Here is a 20,266-nt window from a genome sequence, read left to right on the forward strand (position 1 = left end):
GCCTGGCGCTAAATTCTAAGTGATCTCAGAAGACTCCCAGGAGGATGCAGAATTCACACAGCCTTTTTCTCTTTGGGGGATTCCCACCCCCCTCTTAACGTGGAAAATCCAATGTTTTGAAACCTCCTTATCAGCAAGGAAGTAAAATGGTTGGCCAACCTATTTCCTAGGCTTCTATTTAAGACGTTCAGGTGGACCTACAGGTCAGTGGACAACTATCCACGTGTCTCAGCCCTGGGCAACTGGATTGATGGGCCCCAGGCCATGGGCTTCCTGGGCCAGCACCTTAGCAACGCAGAATCTCCGGCTGGACCCCAGACACCCTGAACCAGGCGGCTCACGCACACGGGAGTTCTGTGCTCGGGTCCTCACTTAGCCTTCTCTGATCCCGGGCCTGGCTCTCTGTGCTCAGTGGCTTGATCTTTGTCCCAGAGCATTAGAACCTCATTAGAAACATGTCAGTGCTAATGAGCAAATTTGAATTCAGCATAGACACAAACTTTGTTGTGTTTCGTGGAGAAAGGATTAATTGGTTGTGCTATTTGCCCTGGGGCAAGCACCCTAAGAGCTGATTTACAAATCTCTCACATCATGATCTTTTGGGGTTGCATGTTGATGGAGATCTGGTATGGCACCAGCGCCCTGCTGACTTCACTTTCCACTGTTACGCCCTGCCTCCGCCTGCGGTTCTGGGAGGGAGGGGGAGCTGGGTTCAGCTGCATAAACAGGCCACCCCCCCCTCCATTTGCTAACATCCAGGCACTTGGACTGTGATTCCTCCCTCGTTCAGCCCCCTCTCTGGTTTCTTGGCACTGCAAGTACGTTCTGCCTTTGACGTGAGCGACCTGCTCTTTCTGCTCCTCACGGTCTGACTTCAGCCTGACCAAGGCCTCCATGGGTGGCCCTGCCCGCCGGGCAGGCTCCCAGGGCTCAACACTAGCATCTAGGCCCCGATATCTGCTGTCTGTCTGAAGAGCACGGGGCAGAGTCGGGTTCACGTGCCGTTCAGAGGACGGACGCCTGAGCTGCAGGAGCGGTGCACGCGCAGCTCCTGCTCCCTCCGGAGTGACACACGTGCCTTCTGCGGGAGTCACGGCATGCCCGAGCCCCGGCCTCGCCAGATCGGTTCCTACCAGCCTCCTTGTCTGGACCTCAGTCTTCCTCAAGAGGCAAGGGTGACGCAAGGCGGGGACCGCCCTCGGCAGAAGCGCCAGGGGACACGAAGAATGCCTTGTGGTTACACTGCGCACTCTCTCTCTGAGACTGAAATAATAGAAAGTACTTCAGCCACATGCTCACACTGGTTAGGTTGAAGGGATGATTCAGCTATATCTAATTACTATATTTTCATTTTTGCTGCTTTTGCTTTTTGAATGCGACTGCTGTAAAAATGGAAGGCAGGATCTGTGGCTCGTGTTTGGGCTGCCTGTGTTTCGACTGAGCAGAAACACCGTCGGGACTTCCACCCGTGTCTTTACTGTCCACTTCAAATTCAACTTGTCAGTGTGGTCTCATGGATTCTTTCCCTAGGTCTCTTCTCCCTAGATCCCACGGGGATGATGTTTATCTATGTCAGAAATATGGAGCCACCCCCAACCTATCTTAGAATTCCTCCCATGAACCACCTACCAAGTCCATTTTCTTTTCTAAAATCACATCCCTCTTCGAAGCCGGGTGACAGTGTTGAAGGGGTAACACCAATCAGGGTGCATTGTATTCAAAGACTGCTTTCTTAAGTGTCATCTCCTTTGTGCAACAACATAAAGATAATAAAAATTAAAAAGAAAAACCCTCTTGAGTCTTTCCAACTTCCTTCTCTAGTCCAGCTCTTATGACTTCTTTTTGTTTGTTTGTTTGTGCTGGTCTTGAACTCAGGGCCTTCACACTAGCTTCTTAGTTTTTTTTTTTTTTTTATCTCATGGCCGGCACTCTACCATTTGAGCTGTAGCCCCCTTTCTGGCTTTTTGGTGGTTAATTGGAAATAAGAGTCTCATGGACCTTCCTGCTTAGGTTGTATCTGCACCAGGATCCTCAGATTTCAGCCTCCTGAGTAGTTAAGAATACAGGTGTGAGCCACTGGCTGCCATTACTACTTATCTGTAAAAAGCACACTGGCTTCTTAGCTTGCTACCTTCTGCATGGTCTGATCTTGAGCCTTTCACACATACATTTGGTCTTGCCCTTCATTCCTTGCTTGACCTTGACTTCTCAGTGCCTTCCTTGGAAACTCTAATGCTCTTCATCCCTCCCAGCTGGTAGGTCCTAGTGTCATTGCGCAGTCCCTTCCCTGTCTTTCCCTATACCTGCCTCTCAACCACATTCAACTTCTCTGCTCCTCACAGTTATCATCTGGGAATGATTAGACTTTTGTCGTAAAGCATAGTAGTGCCATGTTGATTTCCATAGGCTTATTCAGAGCTCAAGAAGTCGGGCCTCACTTCTGCCTCCTAATTATTGACTGAGTTGACTGGGGGGAAAATTAAAAAATGTTGTAGCCCAGTGAGCCAATCTCTCTGAAGCTTTTTAGGTTGTGCACGAGATACAGTCAGGATATATGCATATAATTTAAAATTATTTTTCAAAGGCAGAAGACTGGAGAAGCAATCACCAGTCACTGGAGGGGGTGAGCTGAAGCTTCTTAGCCTCTGTGTGTGTCATTTTTGACAAGTAACTTCCCTTCTCCTTGCTCTAGTTCTCATAAGAGTACAAGGAGCATCTGAACATTGGTGCTCGTACAAGTCCTTTGCCAAAAGTACAGTAAGTGCCTAATAAATGCGGCTGTGGAAAAGTCTGCAGTTCACATTTGTTATTTAAAGAACCACACATAGACACATGACTAATTGAATGAATTACTGAGAAACAAAGGCCTGGCAAGAGGAATCGAATCTGCTTAAATGTAACTTAATCCAATTTCTGAAAACAGGGTACGAATCCCATGACATCATGGCAGTCCCGCGGAGGTCCCAGCCTTGGATCCGCCCCGCCTGGTGCTTCCTGGGAGGGAAGAGCTTAATGTCCTTGCTGATCACCTTGAGTCTCAGCTCCCGCCTAATAGCCTCTCCCGTAGTGCTTGCGTTCAGTTTTCACCTATGGAAGTGCTCTTAATGTGTCAGTGTTCCAAGGATGAGGTACCCCCTACCTCCGTGCACGCCAAAGTAAAGAAGAGTTCAAATGGAGATGTTGCCCTAGCTTTTCCTCTAACAACCACCTGACTCTTCCTCCTGGGGCTAAATTGGCAACGCATCACTAAGGGTATCTTGTCTTGCAATCCCTTTAAAAAACAACAACAACAACAACAAAAAAGGCCTGTGAGACAGGAAAAATGTCCAGATCTATCTTCTTCTCCTGGGAGCAGAGTTGACAGAAGGAACATGGAAAAAAAAATATCATCTAAAAATCAGGATGGCTCAAGAACTGAGAATATCATCAGTAATACTCACTCCCTAACGATCATCTTTAATGACTTGAGAGGATGCTGAGCAGCGAGCTCTCCAGAATAAAATGCCCTGGTCAGAAGCATTTGTTTAAGTTGTATGATGGTTTATCTGAAGCGACAACATTCCGTGGGGTTGGGAGGGTTAGCAGGAGTCTCTTAAGACCCCGGCCAGCCATTAATAGACACACAGTGCCCAGCCACACCAGTTGTGCAAACGTAACGGGGACATCAGGCTTCTTACTCTAAATTCGCACCTGATGGCACTCACAGAGTTCTTTGCAGTATCCATGACAAATAGGTCTCTGCCTCCCAGACGCGTACATCACTCTAGGGACGGCGTTCTCCTTTCCGTCTGTCTTCGCCAGCCTCGGTTGATTTGGAGATGCTGTAGCGTGTTAAGAGTGATCTAAAGTAAGATGTAGACGTCGGTTGCTTTTCTTCAAGGACTAAGACAGAACGAGCAAGGAATAGTGTCCCAACAGGACAAGAGACAAGTCTGTCGCACACGCGGAAGAACTGCGTCGCAGGGGCTGCCGGGCTGGTACCTTGGGTTTCTCCACAATAAACGACGGCTTTCGTCAACTCTGAACCAAGGGAGAAATAGACATCTGAAAAGTTTCAGCTTTGCTTTTTTACTTTCCACTGAAACACGAGAGCCGCAGGAGCGAAGGGAAACACCCGGGACGTGGCTTGCAGCACCAGCCGGAGGGGCCCGGCTGCAGTGGAGCCTCTGACTTCAGGAAGTGTAATTATAACGGATCGCTTCCTAGCCAGGCACCCGTGACTCACACCTGTAGTCCCAGCTATTCTGGAGGCTGAGATCTAAGAATTGTGGTTCAAAGCCACCACGGGCAGACAAATCTGAGAGACTCTTCTCTCCAATTAACCAGCAAAAAAGCCAGGAGTGGAGACATGACTCAAATGGTGGAGTGCCAGCCTTGAGTGGAAAAACCAAGAGAACTCAAGGCCCTGAGTTCCATCCCCAGTGCCAGACGCACACACACAAAAATGGCTGGCTCTGTGATTCATAGCCGTGATGAATCAAGGGCATGCGGAGCTCAAGGCAGTGGTCTTTTAAATCAACGCATGGAGATAAAGACCGTTGGGAAGATTACGTCATGGCAGACGCCAATGAGGGAGGCGGCGTTGGGCTCGCTGACGCCAATCGTTGTCACCAAACCGCTTATGGGCCACAGCGTTCCACAGCCCGGTGTCAGAAGCAGGAGGGGAAGACGGTGCCTTAGCCTGGAAGTGGAATCAGTCACGTGCTGCGTGTCGTGGGACAAACTCCTTCCCTCAGGAGGGGAGTTTGTCATCGGCACCAGCACACGGCAGAGGGAAGGCCTCGAGTCCTCGTGCCTGCGTTCCTCCCGCAGAGGGAAGGGTTAACGCCGAAAACGGACCGCTTACCTCCTGACTCCTCGCACATAAAGCCGTGAGAGGTTCAGAGAGGGCCTCTCCCCCTCGTAATGAAGCTCTCCGCCGCTAATGGCCCGTGCAGGCTCCCTTGGCTCCTCCAAATTAGAAATACTTTTGTGCTCCTTTGCTTCATTAACAGTAAGGAGAGGGAGATTGGTGGCTATTTAGGGCACAGGGAAATTGGTGGCTATTTAGGGCAAGGGAAGATTGTAGTAATTATGGTGGGTAAATTCTCTTCATGGTGTTCTTTGATTTTTTTTTTTTTGATGTTCTTCTGGTGCTTTGCAGAAGAGCCCACCACCGCCGATGCTGGTGTCTGGCCTAGAAGGACAGGAGCCGAAACGGCTCGGAAGTTTAGGTCCCTGGGAGTGGCCGGCGCGAGCCGCATTAGCAGCTGGGTGACGGGGCCGTTGCACTTGTTTGTGTCTAGCGTGTGCCGGGGGGATGGCTTTCCCTCACCAGCCGCGACTAGGATGCGTCCAGCGGCTCCCTCTTGCCTGGCGTGCACGTCACGGCGTGGGAACCGCATCCTGAGTCAGACCGGGGGTGGGGGTGGGGGGGCGTGGCAGGATGGAGGTGCTGGGGGAGGGGGCCGGGCCTAGGAGGGGGGGGTGCTGGGTGATTCAGGTGGGCTTCTAGCTGATGAAGGGCGTGGCAGCGTGTTATTGGTGCTACCCCGAAGGCACAAAGTAGGACTTCCTGAGCGCTCTGATGACCTTTGCCTAGGGGAGGCGGGCCGGAAGGGTCTTCAGAAACCTGGGAAATGGCGTGCAAAGTGCTCCTTGCAAACGCTGCCAGCGCCGCACAGCCAGAGCCACGGCCGGGTCTCCTGAAATCTCGCGGCCACGTTTTAAAATGACGGGACGTGGCGGGTTACACTCCAGACGCTCACACGAGCAGCAAGGGAGGATGATGAACCCAGCGCCCCGAAATCGCCTCCTTGGTGAGCCGTAGGTGTGCATTGGGGAGGCAGAGGAGGTCTTCAAGTTTCCTCCTCGTGAGCTTTCTATGGTGTAAGAGTTGCTCTCCTAATATTTAAGGTGCAAATCCTCAAGAAGTCACATTTGTCCTCTGTAAACATGATGGCTTCGATCACCAAAACTGTTGGGGTTAAAAAAGAAATGCAGGGGCTGGGGATATGGCCTAGTGGCAAGAGTGCTCGCCTCGCATACATGAAGCCCTGGGTTCGATTCCCCAGCACCACATATATAGAAAGCGGCCAGAAGTGGCGCTGTGGCTCAAGAGGTAGAGTGCTAGCCTTGAGCAAAAAAGAAGCCAGGGGCAGTGCTCAGGCCCTGAGTTCAAGGCCCAGGACTGGCAGAAAAATAAATAAATAAAAGAGAAATGCAAGATTTTAACTTTAGAAAAAGGGCTGTTCTTTCGTTAGCATGTGAATGGTACAAAACAGTGAGTTTCGTTAGGACATTTTTATTTGTTATATAATGTACTTCTGTTCATCCCTAGGACTCCATTCCTCCCCAGCTCTCACTGCGTCTTCTCTTCCTTGAGAAAACACGAATGTGTCTCTTGGGTAGGAGAGGCTTCTCTGCTTTCACGTCTGCATTAGAAACCTGTGGATCACCTTCATCGTCTCCCTTTAAAAAGAGAGGAACCCAAAGCTTAGAGTTAGTAATTTCTCCAAGTTTGTAAATCTGAGTGTGCGCAAATATACCTTTCCTATTATGTCCACTGACTCCAGCTACTCAGCCATTTTTTTCTTTATTCGAAACAACCCCTGCTCTGTCATTCAGGCTAGCCTCGGGCTGAACCGACGGTGTGACCCAGCTGCTCTCAAACGCAGTGAGGCCCTTACGCCAGCCTCCTAACCACCCTCGCGGTTAACATTTAAAAATGTCCCCTCCATAGCTGGGCATAGTGGCGAAACCCTGCAGTTCCAGCTCCTCAGGAGGCTGAGGCTGAATTGCTGCATGAACCAGGAGTTCAAGGCCAGCTGAACGCCAGATTGAGACCCCCTTTATGAATAATAGTTTCCTTCCCATCATATGCCGGCGGGTTGTTAATTGGCCCCACTTTGCTAGAGAAAAGTCAGCCTCTTCCTTTATCTTCTTCCCCTCTGCTTTGAGAACTCACTGTCTGCCTACGGTAAAAGGCCACAGACGAGAGTCTACTGAAAACTAAAGGAGGAAAGGGTCATGCTCTATGTACTGATTTAACCATAAAAAGAAGATTGTTTTTCCTCACTCATGTTTAGACTTGGTGGCATGTAACGCCAACTGTTCACGTTTTCATGAAGTCTTAGACGGGCTTTCTAGACTGATTTGGCACCTACGTGTCTCATTTTGTCTCCGGACCGTTTCCCTATCACTTTTGCTGGACTCTGCCTCAGTGCGACGCAAGTCATCTGTGGCAGTTGGGTAGACTACAAGTCTACTTGTGTCCGTGCTGTCTGAACCGAGAAAAAGGATCTGTGCTCAGGCACCGGGCACAGGTCACACCTCCGTGCTAGGACTGTGTGCCATGAAGACAGAGAAGCGTCTCCGGCCGAAGGGACGCCCTGTGTTTCCTCCCATCGAGAAGCCAGGAACCCTGCAGGGCTCTCTGGGCTGGGCGGTGAGCGCCGAGCCCTAGGCCAGCCGTGGGGGGGGGAAGGGTGGGAGCCAGCGCCCCTCTCCTCTCTACTCCATTCGTGCTGCGAGGCTGGAGTGCAGCTCCTTGGTGTCTAAGGAGTCCCGACCTCTGCCCCGGCTCCCACAGACATACCCAACCGCCAACAGTGCCATGTGTCCTGTCGTGGATGAACTTTGTGGATGGCACATTCTGGCCCTGGACACTTCTTTGTTGAATGAATGGCACAGAGGCTGGGCCCTGGGGTGGGGGTGTTAGGGGTCTCAGATCTCTGCATGGCTCCATGATGTCCCCACGTCAGGGGAGTGTGTCAGCCGCCCCAGGCTGCTCCCTGCCGCCCCCAGGACCGCGAGGGCCCCGCCGACAGGTACAGGTAGACCGAGGGCGTGGACATACCGAGAGAGCAAGGAACGGCGGCTGCCATGTCTGCAGGACACAATGGGCAAATAACCTTGGGCATTTTCTTTTCTCTTGAAATCCCCCTAGGGCAAACGCTCCCGACGTGTCTTACGACTTGACCTTGATTGACAGCAGAAACGGGACCACCGCGGTCCCGTACGTGAATGACACGTTGTCTCACCGGTTCGGCTGGGTGGCTCTGCTCGTGGACGGGGAGACCTACGCGTTGCGATTCGAGAGTCCGCGCGCCAACGGCTCTCTGCAGGTAACCCCGAGAGCACAGTCACGGGGGCTCTGGCGAAGGTGGATGCTGATGAGGGGGAACCGCAGTAGCACTTGTTGTGCTAGAAGAATTATAACCCGGATGTGAGCTTGAGCCGGTTTGTTAACATGAAAATTTTAGAACGTGTTTAAATCCCATCTTGGATGCAGACTAGTTCTGCTCGAAAATTTAAATGTGTTAACTCGTCGCAAAACGGCCTCTAACCGTTCTCTAGAATCATGGTACCAAAACAAAAAAAAAACCCCACAAAAACACAAACACTTACAGGATAAAAGACAGCTTGCCCCGTGGCTGTCTTGGCAAGGCGTCTGCACGCGGCACACCGCCACCTGCTGGCCGAAGACGCGCGGCCTCGTCCCAGATGATCACCAGGGCAGGGCCGGTCCTGGGAGGGGCTGCCTTCCGAGGAGCCGGGACTCTCCTGACCGCCCCCGCCCCCCCCCCCCCCCCCCCCCGAGGACCCACACCTCTCTTTTCTCTCCTGGCGGAGGCGGGTGTGTGTGTGTGTGTGTGTGTGTGTGTGTGTGTGTGCGACTTGGCCGGGGAGGCACAGACCCCCAGCCGCGTGTCTCGGCTCTGCCCTCCGCGGTACGTGCAGTGTGTGGCGCTGATCCCAAACCCGGGGCGGCCTCCGCGATCGGAGCTGTGCAGTGGGCCCGTGGGCTCGGCCACGCGCCACTGACTCCCCTTCCCCTCCTCTCCTCTCCCCCCCTCTCCCCCTCCCCCTCGCCGCCCCCAGTACTCGGCCACCCTTGACAGCTTTGCCCCGGGGCGCGCCCTCCTGCTGGAGCACACAGGCCTCCCGCGGAGCCCGGAGGTCGGGGTGCGCTGCGGGCGGCGCCCGGGGAGGCCCCTCCCCGCCCTCCCGTCGCCCGGCCGGGACCAGCCCTGCGATTGGTTCTTCAGTGTGCGGCAGAGGAGACTCACCTACCTGGGTGAGTGTCGGGCGGGGTGGGGGGGGAGGGGCGCGGAGGGGTGGACCCCCTCCTGGCTCCCCAGTTCTGGATGCCTGTAGAGAACCCGGGGGGGGGGGGTCCTCTGAGTATCACAAGTCCGATGGGCGCTGAGATGGGACTGCTCAGGTTCCAATCCCAGCTCCAGGACTTACGAGCTAGGGGCTGCTAACCAAGGTCGCTTTCTTCCCAAGTTGCGGCCCTCTCTGCCCTCAGATGGGACACTAATGAGTAACGGCTGCCCCAAAGTGTGGACGGTGCTCCACTGCTTGACAAAGGTCATCTCAGGGTATCCTAGGACCTCCGCCTCCAAACGCGAGTCAGAAAAGGAACAGGAAGGCCCAGAGGGCTGAGTGAATAGTTACTGAACTTGGGGATCCTTGCTCCTTCGAGGGGATTCCCAGTCGTGGCTCCACAGTGCTCCCCCGTTGGTCCTCCGAGCGTCTGGGGCTGTCGAGCGCCCCGAGCCCGTTCCGTTCCCATTCCGGGCTGGGCCTGCAAGCCCGTGGGCCGGGGAGGAAGCCAGGCCCGCGCGGTTCTTCACCCAGGGCCCCGCGTTGCTTCCGTGGGCTGGGTGGAGGTGAGAACCGTGGCTATGTCGCGTGCCGCCGTGGGAAGGCGGCGGTCAGGCTACAGGAGGGTGGTACTGCCCGGGAGGCTGTGCTGTGTCCTCGTGTCCCGCGTCCTCGTGACTGCCACCCCACACAGCCCTCGGAGGCCGCGCCCCTCCAGCCCCGGGCCGGGCGCCGGCACCCGTCAGATCCCTGCCTTCCCTTGGGTGTTGTTCGGCGTCCGTGACCTCCATAGCACACGCTTCATCCGCCGGGAGCCTTCCGCAGTCTGCGTGTGCACAGGCGGGGTGATTGCGCGGGCACCCCGGTTCACGCGCAGGTTCCGGGCCACCGTCGGGGCTTGCGGGGCCTCTCCGGGCATAGCCGGGGTCATGGCAGGCTTCCTCCAAGAAAGGAAGCCCCTAGACACGGAACCCCCCGGCGATTCGCGGTGCCTTCTGACACGCGGTATTCTACGCACGGTAGAGCCGGCCGAACCGACGGGAATGTGGGCGTTCCTTGCACCCCTGCGTGCCCCCCACTGTGGTGTGCTGCCCACTAAACAGTCACTCGCCACTGACCCCAGGACCCCGGCCGGGCCCCGACCAGCGTGGGAAGAAATCTTCTCATTGGCCCCAGTAATGAAGGGAAAAAATACCCCCTGATACACACACACACACGTACATACACACGCATGTACACACACTCTCTCACACACACACGAGTGTTGTCTTTGTGTGTCACGTCTCGATGGGGTGCGGGTTTGTGTAGGAGGCTCCGGGCCGGTGCTTGGGGCTGAGGTTTGGAGCGAGCGGCAGGCTGGATCTCTTCCCCGGGGGTCAGGACATCACAGTCCTGCCATGCCGCAGCCGCTCCCGGGACGCGGGTTCGGGAACAGTGGCTTGCTTCCCAGCTTTCCTTGGAAGGGGGCGGTGGGTGCGGGTTGGCTTTCCACGGCCACGAGATGCAGCCGAAGGAGCCCCTCCCACGGCAGGCCGCAGGGGGCGTCCCGTGCGTGGTGGCCGGGGCGGGGCCCGCGGTGGCGGTCATGGATGGGACACCGCCCCCCCCCCCCCCCCCCCGCCCCAATCGCCCGCCTCCCGGCTCCGCACTTCCACTTCCTGACAGCCAGCGCGTCCCCTGCGCTTCCTTTCCGGGGGTGGTTTCTGTTCCTGGTGAACTGTTTTTATTTTTTAGTTACATGAACGCTATGAAATAATTAGCCAGCTAATTAATCTGCTTTACAAGCTTTGTAGGATTCTTCAGCTGTCAGTCAGGCCCGGGCCCCGGCCCACCCCCCCCCCCCCCCCCCCCGTCCTCCCCTCGCCCCCCCCCCCGCCGAGCCCATGTGACTCCCGTTGCCATGACGACCGGCTACATCTGCTGACACCCCGGTCTCTATTTATTGCTTAATTAAGAATTTCACGCTCAGCCCTTATCTGCCTCTCGGAACAAGCGCGCCCTGTTGAGCAATCCCGCGTTGAGGCCCGGACACAAGGCCGCGCTTCCCCGGGGCCTCGGCGGCCGTCCGTCCCTCCATCAGAAATCACTCAATGGGGCAGCGATAATGAGCGTGGCGCCTATCAAAAGGAGGACGTGGGCTCCGTCCAAAGGCGGAAGAGCCGCCGGGCCCCTTGCTCGGCCGCACTTCAAAGGGAGAGGGGACCCCCTCGCCGGCGGAGCCCCAGAAAGCCTCATTTGTTCTGGGCCGGGCTTGTGCAGGAGGCCCGGCGTGTCAGCGCGGCGCGGGGCTCGTGTGTCAGCACTTAGGCAGCTGCGGGGCCCCCCCCACCCCCGTGTCGGGCAGAGCGTGTCATCGCGGACTCCCCGCTCACAATGGCCACTTGTAGGGGGGCGGCCGGGAGGAGGTCTCCCCCACAATGGAAGCCCGGTGATCGCAGCTGCTGGGGAGGGGGCCGCTCCGTCCTGTCCGAATAGAATAGGACTTGTCCAAACCGGGAGGTGAAGGTTGGGGAGTGAGGGGGGCGTGTGGGGGGGGACGGTGGGGAGGGGCGGAGAGGGGTGGGGAAGGCCATCTCGAGTCGATTATTCATGTCCTGACTCCTGGAAGCTGTGCGTGGAGCCGGTGGGGGTCCGCAGCTGCCCTCTCCTCAATAATTGTCCATTCTGCCGGGGTCAGCTTACTTTTGACCCTGGCCTTTTGTACGGGTAAAAGGCTCCTCGGGGCGGCCGGTGGGGGGGGGCCGGGTGCTCTCCACGCTCCGAGGTCCCCCACCCCGCCCGCAGCCCCTGCCACGCCGTTCACACCGGCGCTGCCGGGTTCACACGCGCGCACGGCGGGCGGAGGTGGGCGGCGGGGCGGGGCCGGGGCAGCAGCTGAGCGGTCCACCTGCGGGCACCCCCGCCCCCCCCGCCTGCCCGTCCCCCTCACACGGACTGGGGGAACAATGGCTGGCGGGCGGGGCTGTCCCGGGGTGCTCCCCCCACCCCCCCATCCCCGGGAAGGCTTTCGCCCCGCGCCCCGCGTAGCTCGTGGCCGTGGCTACCGCCTGGGCTTTCCCGTCTCAGAGCAGGGCGGCTGCTGGCTGCGGTGGAGGGCCTTCAGCGGCTCTAGAAGCTTCCTGCAGCTCCTCCGGAGGGAAGGAGTCCTCCCAGCCCCCGTGGGGGCTCTGAGGAGGAGGACGGGGACTCGGGGCGCCCCTGGCTTCCCGGAGGAGCGCACGGCTGGATTGTGTAGGCAGAGTGGCGTCGGAATCCTTCGCCTTTTGGAAACCATTTCCGTCAGCCCTCGAAGGCAAATCTATAGCATTCTAGTTAATAAATTAATTTGCATTCGTATAGGAAACCCATGCCTTCCAGCCCCCCAAGGACTCTTTCCGAGTCACGCGGAGGCCAGACCTGGGAAGACGGAGGGACCTTTACAGGGAGAAGCCGGAGAACGGGAGAGGAGCTGGGGGTGAAAGAGATTTTGACTCTGTCAGTAGCAACCTCTCCGGAAGAAAGATGGAAGGGTGGGGGGGGTGGGGGAAGGGAAGGGGTGGTGAAATGGAAGGGGAAGGAGGAGAAGGGGAGGGAGGAGATGGGAGGGCAGGAGGAGGAGGGAAGGGAAGAGAAGGGAAGGGAAGCAAAAGCTTCTGTCCCTTAGCTGTGTCTGCTCAAGGATGGCATTCTACAACTTGAGCCGCAGCTCTGCTTCCAGCACTTTGGTGACTAGAGACCCGAGTTCCACGGGGTTTCTGCCCACGCTGGCTTCACACCTTGATTCTCACAGCTCAGCTTCCCGAGAAGCTAGGATTGCAGGCGTGAGCTCAGCCAGCTCTTAGCATTCTAAGGGGCTAACTTTATTCCTTGCGTATGCCAGATGGCACAGCTGGTATTTAAATTTAGCTTTTCTAGCCCTAAGGCCAATCCTTTTTCTCTCGTCTTGTCTTCTCTCTTTGCTTTCTTGCCTTTTAAAAGAGATTCCTCTTCTTTGTCTTCCTCCTTTTTCTTTTGAGAGGTCGCTCTATCAAGCTTCCCATCCTCCTCTATCAGCCCCGCAAGTGCTGGGATTACAGGTGTGCACTGTCATTATCTAATACATAGCTTTCCCCAAATCCAAGCTTATATACATGCCCTTTCACCCCATCCTCCTTTTGATTTATAATAGAACTGGGTAGTCAGTTAACACACGCCTCATAAGGTTTAGACATTTCAGCACCATTTTCCTACTTTTGTCTCACTCTTTTGCCTCCCGTGATATATTTGTTTGTCTCTTCCCTTAAATCCATTCCTACATTTTTTTAAACCTATTTTGTAAACACGGGTTTTGTGGGTGGGTTGCTTTTTTTCTAAAATACCTTAAAGTCCACAGCCACTAAAATAAAACCTTTTATGTTGTTAAAGTTATTACAACACAGTTGGTATTTGGGGAACATGTGGTAGCCTGCAGATTTTTTTTTTTGTTGAATTTATCTTTTAAAAAAGTAACCATGAAAAGAGGGACTTAAAAAAACTCATTGAGGTCTTTCTTTGTGCTAAGACCATCTGCTCCTGAGAGCATACCATGATTTGGAGAGTACCGTGTCAGAGATGTTATATAATTCATGACATTGTTATATGATGTCACGTAATTCATTAAATTCACTTATTTCATGGGCAGCCATGTAGAATCTCACTCCCAGGCCCCCCCCCCCCCCCGCCTTGAGCTCCTGATGTCATAGCTTTGTAGGGGGAATGGGGTCACAAGCCTTCTTAGGCATGTGCTTATCAGCACCCCTAACTTAGGACCACAATTGTTACGGTTCTCCAAGTTCATGAAGAAGGTCTAATTGAGCCAATCTCCGGATTGTACTTAATACAGAGAGAGAAAAAAACGTTTAAGAAGAACACTACAGCCTGCCCTGAGTGAATGGGGCTAAGAGAAGACTCAGAGTGATCATGGGATTTTCATGGGCGATTTCCACGAAGGTCTTTGAAAGCACGCGTGTTTCTAGGGCAGAGTAACTTCTGCGCTGCTTCCGAGGGGCAGAAGTCAGGCAGGAGAGCGGGCCTGAGAACCGGGCTGTTCGGGGCCCGGCTGACAGCAAGCTTTTTGCTAGAGTTGGGCCACGGGGTCCATCTCTGGGGAACAGGATTGATTTCCGGGGCAGGGCGGGACAACCAGAGGAGGAGCCGCTAGCCGGGCGATTGACGGCTGGGTGGAAGATTGGGTTGGAGCCGCAGGCATGGCAGAGCCAAGACACAAACACTGGGAGAGAGGACCAAGAGCGAGAGCTGGCGTGCCACGTCAGATCAGGTCTCTGCATCCAGTGTAGGCAGAGGCAGGTAGTCAGGACAGCGGGCCGGGTGGGATTTGATGAAGTGTGCAAAAGCACAGTTCATTTTGTGGTGGGTGTTGTCGTGTGTCCTTTCATTGACGATGTAGGCCGGGGCTGACTTCTCCCACGAAGGTGGGTAGACGAGGTGAATGAACGAAACCGGCAAAGAACGTGTGTGTATGAACGGAAAAGCGTGAGCGGGAAGGAGTCTGCGGCTTACTAAGCTGATGCATGCGTGTTTCTTTCTGTTAGTGTACATGTTGATTGCACAAAGGGGCTCCATGCGAAACGACTCCGTGATTCTCAGTTTGATCAAGTTCACTTCACCTAGGGTACTTTCTTAGCCACGTCTGTGTTTCCCCTTTTCCTTTTTTTTTTTGGCCAGTCCTGGGCCTTGGACTCAGGGCCTGAGCACTGTCCCTGGCTTCTTCCCGCTCAAGGCTAGTACTCTGCCACTTGAGCCACAGCGCCGCTTCTGGCCGTTTTCTGCATATGTGGCGCTGGGGAATCGAACCTAGGGCCTCGTGTATCCGAGGCAGGCACTCTTGCCACTAGGCTATATCCCCAACCCTGTGTTTCCCCTTTTCAATGAAGAGGTGCTTGCTTCTCTCTGCCAAATTTCAGGAGCATATGGGAGCTGCTTAGGGGTAAGAATGGCTTCATTTTTCTTTTCCCTAGCACCTTAGAGAAAATTCCACCCACAAGACATAGCATCTTAGCCGGTGGCATTCACCTCGCAGCCATTTGAGAAACTCTCCTCTCGGCGGAAGCCATTTGTTTACCCTGTTTCTCTTCCTCCTCCATGTCTGTGTTTATAGCCAGCTCAGATCACAGAGCACTCCTCAGAAGAACTCGGCAATAATTGACTCGGAGACCTCTCTTCTTTTAGAGGACCAGATCTTAGAAAATCTGGGAAAGATCAACTACAATGGGGCTTTATTTATAGACAAGGAAGATTAGCCATTCTCCTATTTCAAATGCTGAATCGGAAATCATAAGCACCGAGGAGATACATGTACAGCGTCACCGCTGGCGCGAAGCCTTTCGTCTCTTCCCATGTCAGTACCTTTATTCTCCAATGATTTCCATCCCTCTTTGTATGGATGCTGGCTGGAAACAACACTTCTCATTGGTTCCCTTCCAGCGCCAGAAAGGCTTAGCAAAGGAGCAGGTCTCGTTAGGTTGTTTCGAGTTCTGACATAGAAGAGCAGCATGAATAACAGCCTCCTTCCGGAGTCTTGTCAAGTGACCTTGCATGGTGACGGTGTTGATGATAGCTAACAGCCGCCCATAATCACTACACTCTGTGTGCTAGGTGCTGCACTAAGTATGTCCCATAGATCACCACCCCCCACCCCTGCACAACCCCACGATCCTTCCCACCTTCGGATGCAGAGAGTGAGGTGCAGACCTGGTCAGGAAGTGGGAGACGCCGGGATGCAAGTCCAGGCTCACGGTCCTTAGCAGCCACAGGTCCCCCTCCCTCTGGGGTCTTCCTGCCTTCGAAATGGCATCTGGGGAGACCGAGTCTCGTGGCCCGTGCTCCCGCGGTCAGAACCAGCCAGAGGGACGAGCACGTGGGTGGTAGAGGAGTCAGACTCTTCTAGTGTGTCCTGCTTTTGGTAACTTCCCCATGCCTCCTCTTCCCCATGGGACCCAGGGCCCATGGGCGCAATGCAGTGGGAAGAGAGGCTGGCATGGCAGGACGCTGCTCCTGGCCGCAGGGGTGGCACAAAAGTGCAGAAAGCAGTGCTGAAAGGAGCGGACGTGCCGAGGCCACACACCCCTTCCCCCTCACGGGAGGTGGGGTGCGGTGACTGTTTACCCTCTGCCTTAAAGAATCTGTCTATGTCCTGGGGAATGGTGTTATTCTTCCTTCTCCACAGGCCTGGAACTTGAACTCAGAGCCTGGGCACCATCCCTGAAGCTTCTGTGTTCAAGGCTAGTGCTCTACTACTCGAGCCACCGCTCCACTTCTGGATTCCCACCCCCCCCCCCTTTGGGTAGTTAATTGGAGAGACGAGTCTCATGCACTTTCCTGCCTGCACTAGCTCAAACCTCCATCCTCAGATCTCAGCCTCCTGAGTAGCTAGGATGACAGGCGTAGCCACCGGAGCCGGGCTCCCAGGTCCCTTTTTATGGGTGTATTTTTTATCGACTTGAATTGAACGACTCACTGCCCAGTGACTGGAGTAGCTCAAGAAAGACTATAGCGGCTCCATCGTAAGGAGGAAGTGTAGACATCATGATATCTCTGCTGTCTGCATACCATGAAACAAGAATGCTTTAAAAAAAAAGTCTTTAAATGAACTGCGTTTTTTTCCCCAAATGTTTTCTGAGTTTGTTTAAGTAAAACTGTCTTCCTTATTGGTGCAACAAAAGTATTAAATGCCTTTGTTGCACAGAAGGGAATCTACTGTGGCCTTTTTTGTGTGAGTTATCTGTTGCCATTTTACCCATATTGTCTTCCCTTTTTCTTACAGTTAAACATTATTGTTAGATTGCCTTCTGCCTCTAGGGGACTGAGCAGAATTTTCTCCAATCCTCAATAAATATTAGTTATGCAAAGTAGAGCCCTGCAGACTTGGAATTGCTAAATTCATCCCGGAAAACACAATATCTATATGTTGAGCAACGTCTAGGGTGTTAACGGTATGAGAGAAGAATTCTTCCCTCCAAGTTCTTCGGGTAGGTACAGGGGAGCCTGAGATCAAGAGGACCGTGGTGTGAAGCCAGTCCAGGCAAAAGGAGAAAGCTCATCAGACTCCTTTTCAACCAATAGCGGAGGGCCATGGCATGCACCCGTCACCCCGAGCTACCCAGGAGTCTGGGATCGGGAGAGTCTCAGCTCCAGGTCAGCCTGGGCAGGAAAGTTCCTTAGACTCCATTTCACAGAAGTGAGCCTGCCATCTCACTACAGTGCAAAGCCGGAAATAAGAGGACCACGGTGTAAGCATGTGCCCAGGCAGGAAGCCCTAGGTGAGCTCTAAAAGAACCGGTGCAACAAAGGACTGGTCATTTTATTCAAGCAGTGGAGTATCTACCTAGCCACCACGGGGTCCCAGGTTCAAATCCAAGTACATGCCAAAAAAAATTTCCAAATTTGCAGATAGGGGTTGGGAGTTGGGTTTAGTTAAGGAACACATGCTTGTATAGCATGTCCAAGACCCTGGGCTCTGTGATCTAATGGTACAAAGGAAAACAAAACAAAATGAGCAGACAACGCTAACACAATCCTAAGTGAATCCCCACCACTCAGTAAATAGTTATTGACCAGAGAGCAACTTTGGAATCAATGTCAAAATATGGGGTGGGCAATGTGAACAGAAGGAGTCCATTTTTGAAAAATTAATTTAGAAAGCTGGGTGACGTTCACAAGAATGTACAAGAACAACATAAGCAGGGTCCTGGAAGTGGTGATGAAAGTAGTGTCTAGTCTCAAGATGTAATGGTACCAGGCGGGCCTAGATGCACCCATTTTATAGTGGTGGGAGGGAGGGAGGAAGGGGGGAGAGGAATCAAAATAGGAGGTAAAGAACCAGAGAGGTATCATGGTGGATTTATTTAGGGATTGTTTTTCTTGGTTCCAAACCTTATGCGTGTGATTAAAAGTGGCTTTTGACCCAACTTATCGACGAGGGAGGAGTGGGCATTGGGTCTCCGGGGAAAGCAACCTGGGGGTCACGTGATCCGCGCTGGCCCTCCATGGGTGGGAGGGGCTGTCTCACAGGACACCTGATAAGACGGAGAGGTAATTAACCAATGAGAGACAAGGTGTTCCCCGGAAAGACACGGAGTTCACGTACCTGATTACTAATTAATCAGGCGTGAGAGCACCTTGTAGATGCGTTCGCTATTTAATTATGGCAGCCTCTCCTGGCAAAGGAGCATATGTTCCCCGCTTAATCTACTGGTTTATACTGACATCAAATTGTCATTATCAGAAAGAATCAGGCCTTTTGATTATTCCCACTAATTTATTGAACACTTAAAATTAATGAACCCCGGGCCTTTTAAATGTGCTCAGTTGGTTTGGAAGATGGAAGGAGAAGGGGGTGGGGCGGAGCCTTCATTAAAAGGCCAATTTGTTTGGAGAAAGGTAAAGCAAATACATTTCATGGGTGATCTGAACTCGGCTGGCGACGAGCCCGTGAGTCTAGAAACTGGGCCGACCCAATGACGGGGAGGAAACGGGATGCGAGGTGCACCCTACTGGACACTATTGGCACCCACAGAGCACAGGGCTCCGTGTTTCCACCCCCTAACTATTTCAGTTTGAGCTGATGGCCTCCGAGAGACCTCATTGTCAGGAAGCTTCATCGTAGAGAAGCGATCAAATATTAGCAGCTTCAGCGTCGAGAAGCAATCGAACAAAATACTAGAAGTCAGTGGTTACTTTGGCAAGGACTTCCTTTAGAACAATTTAAGTTCTCACGTATTTATGTTTAACTAACTGGTGTTCTCTTTTGTTCCCCTGGGACTGTACGCTCTTTCTTCTCAAATGTGTGCAGACCGGGGTTGATCTTGCGGGGAGCGGTCCTTGTCACCTGGGGTCCTTGTCACCTTGTTTTGTAGGAGGATGCTCTTTGTTGGTGTGTCGACCGCCTGGTGACTTTTTTGTACTCAGTTTCAGGCAAAGGCCAAGTCCGAGTGGTGCTCCAGGTGACGGAAGGTGTGTCCCCGACTCCCGCAGGTGCGTGCACACCCCAAACGGGAAACCCTTGCCATGGTGGAATGACGTCCCGCGTAGTCTGTGAATCCCTGCCCGTGTACAGTTCATAAACAGGCAAGGACCGCGCGGCCAGGCTTGCCTGCCGCATCGCCCTGTAGCAAAACAGAACGAGGTGCCACATGTCAAAGGAAGAGAGAAGGGAGCCCCGAGTTTTAAAACAATACGAAGTAGGGATTGAAGGGTGGACCTAAGCACGTTTCGTAAGTTACGGACCACAGCTCTGCAAATGGAAAGAAAAATTCCGGGGTCTTTAAACTTCAATCGTTCCCAGTGATTTCAGGAAATCACAATAAACAAACCCTCCTCAAAAGTCAGCTGTTTCTGCGAAATCTTGCTAACTCAGAAAAAATAAAAGCCGGAGTGTCAAAGAATGAGCGTCTCATAGACGCCGCCCAATGTACTTCTTAGTTTTATTTTTCTTTTTGTTGTTGTTCCGAGTCATTTTAACTGCGTGTTTGTGGGAGGACGCAGCCTTTCAGAGGATTTCTGAATCACCCCGTGATTTCCAATGGCATTTTTGTGTCATGTCAGGGCACAGTCCAGGCTGATCAGAAAATGAGCTAATTTCTCCATTTGCAATTCCGAACAATTGCGGTAACGTCACTGGACTGAGACAATGGGCTGAAGAACCGGTGGCTACAGCTCTGAGCTTATTGGACTTTGAGGAATGTGACTCGAGGGTGTGTGTGCGTGTGTGTGTGTGTGTGTGTGTGTGTGTGTGTGTGTGTGTGTGTGTGTGGTGGGGGGCTTGATCTCAGGGCCTCGGTGCTGTTCCTAAGCTTTTTTTGTTCAAGGCTAGAGCACTGTACCACTTGAGTGATGGTTGTGCTGCCAGCCTACAAGAGTGAGCGCCAGAGACAACGGGTCTGGCCTGTTCCGTTCTGAGTTCACGGCCACCCCAACTCAGGTCCTTACCACATCCCCCTTGCAGTATTCCTGGGCAAGATTTGGAGAAAACAAGAAAGGATTACCGTGTTACCACCATGTTGTCATTCATGAAACCTTCACACAGCCTCTTTCTGAGCCAGGCTACTCTAAGGCCTTGCCTCATTCCCACGGTGCGTGGCAAGTTGTGTGCTAATTAAGTTGCCTGTGATTTCCGGTTGACCATAGTCTGTTCACTTTTCAGTGTTCCCGGGGCCTCTAA

At 53.5% G+C, this 20,266-nt stretch overlaps 1 protein-coding gene across 1 annotated transcript in view; it reads left to right on the top strand.

Moving 5' to 3' along the window:
- The window catches only part of Pkhd1 (PKHD1 ciliary IPT domain containing fibrocystin/polyductin), a 268,602-nt gene that overhangs the window by 129,897 nt on the left and 118,439 nt on the right, over positions 1-20,266 (top strand). The window contains exons 47-49 of the mRNA XM_048347537.1: positions 7,928-8,105; positions 8,863-9,058; positions 19,015-19,080. Coding sequence (XP_048203494.1) covers positions 7,928-8,105; positions 8,863-9,058; positions 19,015-19,080 — 440 coding nt within the window. The remainder of the gene's footprint in view (positions 1-7,927; positions 8,106-8,862; positions 9,059-19,014; positions 19,081-20,266) is intronic.

This window comes from Perognathus longimembris, chromosome 6, assembly GCF_023159225.1.
Source record: "Perognathus longimembris pacificus isolate PPM17 chromosome 6, ASM2315922v1, whole genome shotgun sequence".
NCBI lineage: Eukaryota > Metazoa > Chordata > Mammalia > Rodentia > Heteromyidae > Perognathus > Perognathus longimembris.